We start from the raw sequence: 10,049 nt of genomic DNA, 5'->3' as shown, positions 1-10,049 counted from the left end.
GCACTGTAACTGGTTGCCCAGGGAGGTGGCTGAGGCATCCTCTCTGGAGGTGTTTAAGGGACGGTTGGACGAGGTGCTGAGGGGCATGGTTTAGGGAGTGTTAGGAATGGTTGGATTCGATGACCCAGTGGGTCCCTTCCAACCTAGTTATTCTATGATTCTATCACCTAACAGTACTATGACCCAGGTCTTCTCTGATCCAACACTTCTATGACCTGACCATTCTATCACCTTTCTGTGAGCCTTGTATGATGCAACACATCTCTGACCTTGTTATGACCAATTTACTATGACACTACTCTTCAATGACCTCATTTTTCTATTACTCTTCTATGACAGGACCCTGCCCTTCTATCAGCCAACTCTCCTAGAACAATTCCATACACTGAGTCTTCTTCAGTCCCTCTGTGACGTGACCCTTAAATGACCCAACTCTTCCATTACCCTGGAATGACCCAGATCCTCTATGACTCAAACCTTCTATGACCCCACTCTCATATGACTCTTCTCTGAACTTTCTTTGTCCTTGCTCTACTATGACCTAACTCTTCTATGATTCTTCTATGACCTCACATTTCTGGGACCATTCAGTGACCACCCCATATGTGGCCCAAACATTCTTTCACCTGACTGCTTTCTGACCCTTCTATAACCCAAGTCGCATATGACCTTACTCACCTATGACCTTTCTAAGACCCAATTCCTCTATTACCTGACTCTCCCACAACCATTCTCTAAAGCACCTCATGGGCTGGAGATGGGCCAGGAGTCTGGCAGAAGAATCCCACTCATCTGCACAAGAAGGTGGACATTCCCAGGTATCACAGAAGGTGTGCCTGACCAATAGACGTGTTCATGGAGCCGGTCAAATGCCAAAGTCCTTTCCTTTATTTGTAGCCTTGGTGACTTCTTGTGTTTAAACACTCTGTGGATGCTGACATGGACTGAGCAGCCTGGTCTGACATCAGAGCTAGTGCTGCTTGGAGCTGGGCTTTGGGCTAGAGGTCACCTGAGCTCTCTTATTCCCTAAGTTTTTCTAGGAGCAGAAGATGTAGAGACCCACTTAGCAGGTTGTCCTGAGCCTCCCCAGGAGGTCTAAGTGTGCCCTCACACCTCATGCTGTGGGCCCCTAACTCCATCCTGGCAGACCTCCTCCAGATCCTTTCAGTTTCTCCACTTTCTTTTTGAACGGTGAGACCCTTTGGGTCCTGTGGCATCGTCCTGGTGCCAGAAGAGTGAGGGCAGTGATTGTCTCCTTTGCACAGCATCAGGAGTTGCTCACTGTGCTCCCTCCCAGGGAGTGGCTGGGGGTGGGCAGGAAGTTGTCAGGGGGACACAGCCAGGAGAGCTGACCCCGACTGACCAGAAGGAGATCCCATAACATAGATGCCACGCTCAGCGAAAAAAATCGGTGGCAGAAGAAACAGAGATTTTTATTGTTCGAGGTGATGGGTGATGGTATACTGTTAGGATTTCTGTCTGCCTGAAGGAGGTGGGAAGTGATGGCATTTACAATGGTTGTGGGTTTGGATTATGTAAGTCTTTATCTTTTTTCTTTCAGTTATTAAACTATTTTCAGCTCAACCCACAAGTCAAAATCACTTCCATGGAGCAGCATGGGCAGAGATCAGCCGGCTGAAGAGTGCTCTGAGGAGATGGACCTGGGCACCCTGGTGCTTGCTTGTCCTCACTCACAAGAGACCTTCACCAATTCTGTGCTCTTTCAAATAGAGATTTTACAAAGTAATGTGAATTTCTCCTGGAAATTCCTCAAGCTGGAGAAGAGAAGGCTTCAGGAAGACTTTATAGTGGCCTTCCAGTAGCTGAAGGTGGTCACCAAGAAAGCTGGGAAGGAACTTTTTGCAAGGACATGGAGTGGTAGGACAAGGGGGAATGGCTTTAAACTGGAGAGGGAAAGATTTAGATTAAACATTAGGAAGAAATTGTTTACAAAGAAGTTGGTGAGGCAGTGGCCCAGGTTTCCCAGGGAAGCTGTGGATGCCCCATCCCTGGAGGTGTTCAAGGCCAGGTTGTATTGGGCCTTGAACAGTCTGGTCCAGTGCAGGTGTCCCTGCCCATGGCAAAGGGGGTTGGAACTGGATGGGCTTTAAGGTCCCTTACAACCCAAACCATTCTATGAATCTGAAAAGAATGGTAAAATGAACTTAAATAAAAACATGTATTTCTTAGGTGCACTCTGAAATCTTCCTCTTTAACCACACTGGGAAATGACTCCAAGGAGATGTACAAGGCTTGAAGACCTGAAGAAATCTCCAGGAAGACAAAGAGCTCATTAAGGCTTTCTGTATTTTAATGAGACCCAGGGTGGATTTGCTGATGAGTCCTTGAACCTCATCTTCTGAGAGGAGAATGAAGAAAGCTCTCAAGAAGTTAAAAGCAGAACTCAGAGTTCCTTGAAGTCTTAATTGGTCTCAGTGAGGATGGTTAGTGACAAAGATTCCCCAGGGACTCGTTAGAGCCGAGAATTGGAGGCCATGATTGCAGGCAGGCAAAGGTGCTGTGCAGGCAGCTGTGATGCTGAGAGAAGCCTGGGTTTGCTTGGTGAAGCAGAAAGGCCAAGGCCTGACCCCCAGCCCTGGGCAGGCAGATCTGGCTTGGACTGCAATGACGATGGTGTCATGAACATTCTCACACTGCTGAACTAAATTGGGAGCAGTTATTCCATGTCATCCCAAACACAGGCCTGTAGGGTTACATGAGATGCCAAGGCTCTCACACCAAGATCCATGCAGTTCTAGAAGGTTCGGGTCTTAGAAGGGCAGAGTCATAGAAGTGTTGATTCATAGAAGAGTTGCAGAAAACTGTGTGTGAGAAAAGTCAGGTGATAGAAGGGTTGGATCACAGAGGAGTGATAGAGGAATTCAATCATAGAAGTTTTATCGAAGAGTTGGGTCATAGAAGTCTCATAGCAGAGCTGGGTCATAGATAATTAAGGTCATAAAAGAGTCATAGAATATTCCGGCCATGGAAGAGTCGAGTCACTGAAGTGTGAGTTTATTGGTGCTTTAGGAGGGTTTGGTCATAGAAGGGTCACAAAAGTTTTGGTTCAGAGAAGGGTTGGGTCAGAGAAGAGCCTTGGAACCATCAGGTAATAAAAGAATGAGGTCACAGAAGGTTCATAGAAGAGTCAGGTCATAGAAGAGTCATAGAAGAGTGGAGGCATAGAAAGTCACATCATAGAACAGTCAGACCAAAGTCAGGTCATGGAATGACGTATTGTGTCATAGAAGGCTCGAATGATGGAAAGGCCTGATTATATGAGAGGCAGGTCACAGAAGAGTTGAGTTATAGATGTGTCAGGTCTTGGAGGAGCAATGGAAGAGTTCAGTCATAGAAGGTTCCTACAAGTTTCAGGTCACAGAATTTTCTCGTAGTAGTAGAGTTGAGTCACAGAAAAATGAATGTTGATTTGGATAATAGAAGAGTTATCAAAGAGTCAGATTATAGAGGTGTTAGGTCATAAAATGATTGGGTCATAGATTGTTCTGGTCCTAGAGGAGCCAGGTCATAGCAAGCTGTAGAAGGATCATAGAAGAATTGGGTCATAGAAGGCTTGAGCCATAGAAGGCTCGGGTTTTAGAAGTGTTGAGTCATAGAGGAGTCCTAGAAGAGTGGGGTGGTAGAAGAGTTGGTTCATAGAAGAGATGGGTAATTGAAGGCTCATTGAAGAGTAGGGTTGTAGAAGGGGTGTGTCCTTGAATTGTCTAGGTCATACAAGGGTCATAGAATTTGGGGTGATAGAAGTCCTAAAAATACAGCTGGTGGCTCATATAAGAATAATATCATGCAGGAGTCAGATCATAGAAGGGTCACTTAAGAGTAGGATTGGTTCATAGAACAGTTGGGTTATGAAGGGTCGGTTTAGAAGGGTTGGGTCATAGAGGAGTCAGGGCATTTGTGTCACAGAAGAGTGATAGAAGACTTGGGTCATAGAAAGTCATGTGACAGAAGACTCAGAGCATGGTCAAGTCATAGAAGGTCACAGAAGGCTCGAGTCACAGAAGTGTCAGGTCATATAAGGGACGGGTCAATGAAGAGTCAGGTTATAGATGAGATGGATCATAGAGGAGTAATGAAAGAATTCAGTTCCAAAAGGTTCATAGAGGTGTTATGTCACAGACGTCTCAGGCCATAAAACATTTGGGTGCTTGAAGGGTCATAAAATATGTGGGTCATGGAAGAGTCAAGTCATAGAAGCATAAGAGTTTAGTCAGGAGAAGGAAGGATCGGGTCACAGAAAAGTCTTAGAAGAGTTAGGTCATAGAAGTATTGGGTCATAGAAGAGTTGAGTCCCAAATCATTAAGGTTATAGAGGAGTTTGGTAATAGAAGGATGGTGAGACACAATCTGCCCAAAGGGAATCCAGTCTTCTTCTCTTTCAGATATCCAGAAATAGAATCTGAGGGGAAAAGTCTGGGGCATAGTCTTTAGCTCCCCTGCTCATCCATTGGCCATTTCTGGAAAGGACATGCAAAGTGTAAGAAGTGCCAGTGGTCAGGGAATCTCCATGGCCTTGTGAAAATGATGGAGAATGGCCTCACTGGGACATCATCCTTCTCACCCAATTCGCTGGGATACTGTCCCTCCTGTCCCACAGACTGGGAAGAATTGTGTTTGCACAAGTGATCCCTGATTTGTTCCCCACCCACCCCTGGTCCATCTCCTCCAGAGTCCTGTCCTGAGTCACAGTGGCCTGGGAGACCTTGCTGCTTAAGACAGGGACAAAGAAGACGCAGTCGAACTCAGATCTCTCTACACCTGCTCTTCCTTGATTCATCAGAGGCCATACGGGATCTTTGTTTCTGTGCCACCAGGCAACCTCATCCCTGCCGTGAGGAAACCTGGACCAAGCGCCCAGACCCCGTGTGTGTGAAGGCTTTGCTTAGAACAAAGACGTGTCTGGTACAGAAGAGAGCTGAGTGTCTTTCCAGAGCCAGGTCGAAAGACCCAGGATAAAATTCCTGAATTCATTCAATGGAATAGTTCCCCACAATGTAGAGGAATGAGATCACTCCCTTCCACCTTCCTGTTTTCCTGTCTAATGCTGGGACAAAAATATTGATTTTCCTGCCCAGCTCTTTTTCTAACAGGAGCAATGACACTGCAGGACAGAAGTGTCTCTGCCAGCTGAGAGAGGGAACATCAGGGATGGCTTCAGGCTGTTTCTCAGCAGGTTCCCCTGGAGCCCCAGGGACACCTGGAGGGAGCCCCGAGGGGGCAGAGAAAGGGCTGCCGTGGGCTGCTCCTCTGCTGCTGAGCTGGGCTGGGCTCCTGGCACGGAGGGAGCTGGTGGCAAGTGGGCAGCGCTACAAAGAGCCATCTCTGGGCAGGAGCAGCTCCTCTGCAAAGCCCAGCAGGGCTGAGGGCACTGCCTGCAGGCAGCGAGGGGAGAGGAGGGAGGCACAGAGAGGGGAAAGGCAGGGTGGGGTGGGAGGAAAGAGGAGGCTTCATTTGGAGAAAGATCTTCACAGCCCTTCTCCAGGTGAGTCTCTGGGTGCAGGACAATGCAGGTGCTGTTCCTGGAGGGATCTCCAAAAGCCAACACAGCCACAGCCTGTGGGATCTGTCAGGAGGGCTCTTGCAGTGTCTCCAGTGGAGAGGAAAGCCAGGGTCAGTGCTCAGCCTGCCCGGGGAGTTCCCCATGGAGGGAGAGAGAGAAGCTGTGGGGGGAAGAAGCAACTCCTATCAGAAGAGGGTCTTTCTGCTTTCAAGAGGATGCTGTGTGAGTCAGGGCTGCTCACAGCTCCAAATCCCCACAGCATATTTCTAAGAGGACATTTCAAGGGGAATATTAAGGTAAGAATTATCTTAAAGATAAAGAACTCTCCTGGGTTAGTGTTTTCCTTTCCCTGCACTTGGGGAATTTCAGGGGAGAAATGGAACAAGAGGCTCTCATGCTTCAACAAATCACTGAGACTCCTGAGCTGTGTCCTTGAGTGGTCAGTAGGTCTGATAGGAGCCTCCTAAAGTGTCTCCAGCTGCTCCTCTGCCCATGGACACCACCAGCATCACCTCTGCTGGACCCACCAGGCTCAGTCTGTGCTGTCCTTTTCTGCTTATAAACGGGACCCTGTGCCCAGCTTTACCCGGCAAACAGGCAGGTTTGTGTAGGGCTGGGGGAGAGCAGAGAGGGTCAGATGGGGTCTGTGAGCACTGACAGGGAAAAGGCATGGACAGGGAAACACCTTCCAGGAGGAAAATGTCCATCAGAAGGCATTAGATCACGAAATGAGAGGGGAATTAATACAGCGATGTTGTGGGAGGTAGAATTCAGAGAGCTGTGTGTGCTCCCCTCCAGGGCAGCCCCTTCCTCTGAGCAAGCCCCCTGGCCTCCTCTCCCACCCAGCAAAGCCTCTGCCCTCAGGGCTCTGGGCTCCAGGGCTGAACCCCCTCCTCTGCAGCCACAGCTCCAGTGCCCTCTCCAGAGCACAGGGGCTGAGAGCAACTGCCCGGCAAGGTTGGTGTCTGGGAGGGGGTGAGCACAGCTGGGGAAGGGGAACACTGTCTGTGTGCCCGGCTGCCTCTGCCCTGGCCTCTCGCAGCCAGACCCTCACTCTCTTTCTCCCTGTTTCTCCCCTTGTCTCTGTTCTTGCTGTTGTTCTCTCATTCTCACTGCCAGGCTCTCTGGGGATGGGAGTTGCAGAGTCACTCACTGCCCTGGTGGCTCCTTTCCTGCCGTTGTGTCCATGGGAACCCGTGTCCCAGCTTTGCTCTGAACTGTGAGGCTGTGGGCAATGCAGTCAGTGGGGCTGGGGAAGGAGCTGAATCTCCTGTAATCAAATGCCATCCTGAGGACAATTGGCTCTCCTTGAGGTTTTCTTCCAAGCTCTGAGCTTCCCTCCATGATGCAAACCTGTCCCATCGCACCCTGGTGTTACCTGAAAGGCTCACAGAGAAGTGCAGAAATGCTGCAAGACAGAAAATTCTCTTGGGTAGCTGGGACCAAGAACGAGGGACAGAGCAGCTCCACTGTCTCTGTACTGAGCCACAGGCAATGCTCTCGCCTCGCAGGTCTCCCTCTCTTCTCCCGGAGTGCAGCAGAGATACTGAGCAGTTCTGATAGCCAAGAGCACTGCCCAGGGTGGGAGAATGAGCTGTAAAATCTCAAACCTTTCAGCCTGCCTTCTGCCCTCCCTGCCTTCATCATCCCTGGTGGTGCAGATGCTGTGAGGCCCTTCTGCACCAGGAGCAGTTGCCCAGGACAAAGCTGAACCCCAGCAGTGTCCCCTGTCCCCACCGTCCCCATGACCCCCTGCTGCAGAGCAGGGCTGACTCCTCGCAGCCAGCGGGCAGAGGCTCTGCTTCTCCCGGCACATTCAGCCGGCACCGAGCAGGGCTGCAGGCACGGAGCTGAAGGAAGGTCTGCGAGAAAAGGGACAGTGTGTGAGCAGCAGGAGAGGGGAATGAGAAATATCTGTGATTCTGCTTACAGGAATCTCCCTTAATTTGTCACTCTCCTTTCCTCCTGTGACAGTGCCCCATGCCCAGAGGCAGCAGATGTCCAACAGCAGCTCCATCACCCAGTTCCTCCTCCTGGCATTCGCAGACACACGGGAGCTGCAGCTCTTGCACTTCTGGCTCTTCCTGGGCATCTACCTGGCTGCCCTCCTGGGCAACGGCCTCATCATCACCACCATCACCTGTAACAACCAACTCCACACCCCCATGTACTTCTTCCTTCTCAACCTCTCTGTTCTTGACCTGGGATCCATCTCCACTACTGTACCAAAATCCGTCGACAATTCCCTCTGGGACAACATGAACATTACCTATTCAGGATGTGTTTCACAAGTCTTTCTGTTTGCCTTTTTCATTGTAGCAGAGTATTCTCTGCTCACTGTCATGTCCTACGACCGCTACGTTGCCATCTGCAAACCCCTGCACTACGGGACCCTCCTGGGCAGCAGAGCTTGTGTCCACATGGCAGCAGCTGCCTGGGGCGCTGGGTTTCTCACTGCTCTGCTGCACACGGCCAATACATTTTCTCTGCCCCTCTGCCAGGGCAATGCTGTGGACCAGTTCTTCTGTGAAATCCCCCACATACTCAAGCTCTCCTGCTCACAGTCCTACGTCAGGGAGGTTGCACTTATTGATGTTATTGCCTGTTTATGTTTGGGCTGTTTTGTTTTCATTGTGGTGTCCTATGTGCAGATCTTCAGGGCAGTGCTGAGAATCCCATTTGAGCAGGGACGGCGCAAAACCTTTTCCACGTGCCTCCCTCACCTGGCCATGGTCTCCCTCTTTATCAGTACGAGTTTTTTTGCCTACCTGAAGCCCCCCTCCATCTCCTCCCCATCCCTTGACCTTGTGGTGTCAGTTCTGTACTCAGTGGTGCCTCCGGCATTGAACCCCCTCATCTACAGCTTGAGGAACCAGCAGCTCAAGGATGCAGTGTGGAAACTGATATCTGGATGGGCCTCTGAAACGATAAATTTCTTGTCATGCTCTACATAGCCATTTTCATGTAACTCATGGGAGGCCCAGACCGGCTTCTGTATGTTTTGTTGCTCGTGGGTTTTTTTTGTTTATCATTATATCCTTTCTCTTTCATTGTTTACGGTTCTTGTCTGACTGAGCTCTGCAACTGAGGAGCTGTGCTCCCTCTCCATTTAAACCAAAAAAATCACCTGCAGTGACTGGATTGTTTTTCCTGAGTCCTTTGTCCTTCCTTACTGATGGACTGTGTAAATGAGGAGCTGTGCTCTCTGTGTATTTCAACAAAATAAAGTCATATTCAATGACTTTTGTTTCCTGATCTCTTTTCTCAAGGTGTTTCAAGAGCTGCAGGGACAGTTCCTGTGGGCATGAGTGGAGGGAAAGATTCCCAGCACGGCAGCCCTGCCAGGCACCAGCGCTTGATCTCCCTGAGCTGTTCTCTCTCCCCTTCCACACTCTCCTCCTCACCCCTTGCCTTGCTGGAAGGCCTGAGGGCTCTGAGCTTGGTCACAGCGGTGCTGCGTGGCAGTGCTGTGCCCGCAGGCAGGGACAGGCAGTGGGCACTTGTGGGACAGAGCTGCCTCCACAACAGCCTTTCCATAAAGCAAAGGGGATCTCCTCGGGGCAGGGCATGAAGGCTCAGGGGTTGTTCTAAAGTATCTTTTAGGAACTCACCCAAGAACTTTTCCCAGAGGTGAGAACACCGGTGTACAGCTAAAGAGTCTCGGTGTGCCGGGCTGGAGCGTGCAGCAGTGTGCTCTCACCGCCGGGCACGCTGCGAGAGACCTGAAGAACCAGCAGAGCAGGGTCTGCTCTGTGCCCGCGTGCACTGGACAGCACATGGGAGCTGACCGGGGGCAATAATCCTGGTGTAGCCCCTCACAAGCACCATTCCCAGCACCGGCCTCTCACCCCAGCTTGGAGAGGTTCTTTGTTCTTCTATGAGAGGACACTGAATGAGTGCGTCAGAGTCCGTGTTTGCACTCTATGGATCAGATGTGAGTACGCACATCACGTGAGTGAGGGGAGATGAGCCTGAGTGTGTACAAACAGCAATTTCTTCAGTTTCCGTGAAGCTCTCTGGGATAGATATTGCCTCAAAGTCTCTTCTCATTGGAAGTAACAAGACATGGGAAATCACCTCAATATAGCACTTGGATGCCCCACCATGAACCAGGGTCCCTGTGTCCATTCCTCACGCGGTGGGGCAAGCGTACTTTTATCTGTACTTACAGTAAGGAGGGCCATTTCTCCTGCCCACCGGGATGGCATGAAGTTATTATAGTTTCTGGAAAATTCTTTATGTGCAGTGAAATTGATGTTATTATAACAATTTGTGGCTGGATAAGGGTTCGGTGGTGGCTGGGGATGATGTGTTGTCTGCAGAAATAGCTCTTAAGCAGCCTGCAATCAAGCACCAAATGCAGAGAGAAGCAAATGCAGGTCGGGAATATACCAGTAGAATCCAAATACGGAGAGATACGGAGAGCTGGTGGGATGTTAGGGGAGAGGAGAAGGAGTCACAAAGTGAGACTTGGAAGGTGGAGATTGACTGTCAGGAAGAAGAAATGTCATGGGAAGGGTAGTGGATG

The 10,049-nt window shown here is 50.0% G+C and overlaps 1 protein-coding gene across 1 annotated transcript; it reads left to right on the top strand.

The window, feature by feature from the left end:
- Positions 1–7,536: 7,536 nt before the first annotated feature.
- LOC128850882 (olfactory receptor 14A16-like) lies at positions 7,537–8,475 on the top strand (the record flags this gene model as incomplete). Its single annotated transcript, XM_054055899.1, has 1 exon — positions 7,537–8,475. A coding segment is annotated over one exon (939 nt), but the record flags the coding sequence as incomplete, so codon positions are not given.
- Positions 8,476–10,049: the final 1,574 nt, after the last annotated feature.

This window comes from Cuculus canorus, unplaced genomic scaffold (assembly GCF_017976375.1).
Source record: "Cuculus canorus isolate bCucCan1 unplaced genomic scaffold, bCucCan1.pri subtelo1, whole genome shotgun sequence".
Classification (NCBI taxonomy): Eukaryota; Metazoa; Chordata; class Aves; order Cuculiformes; family Cuculidae; genus Cuculus; species Cuculus canorus.
Note: the sequence above shows the minus strand (reverse complement) of the source record. Positions and strands in the feature narration are given on the sequence as shown.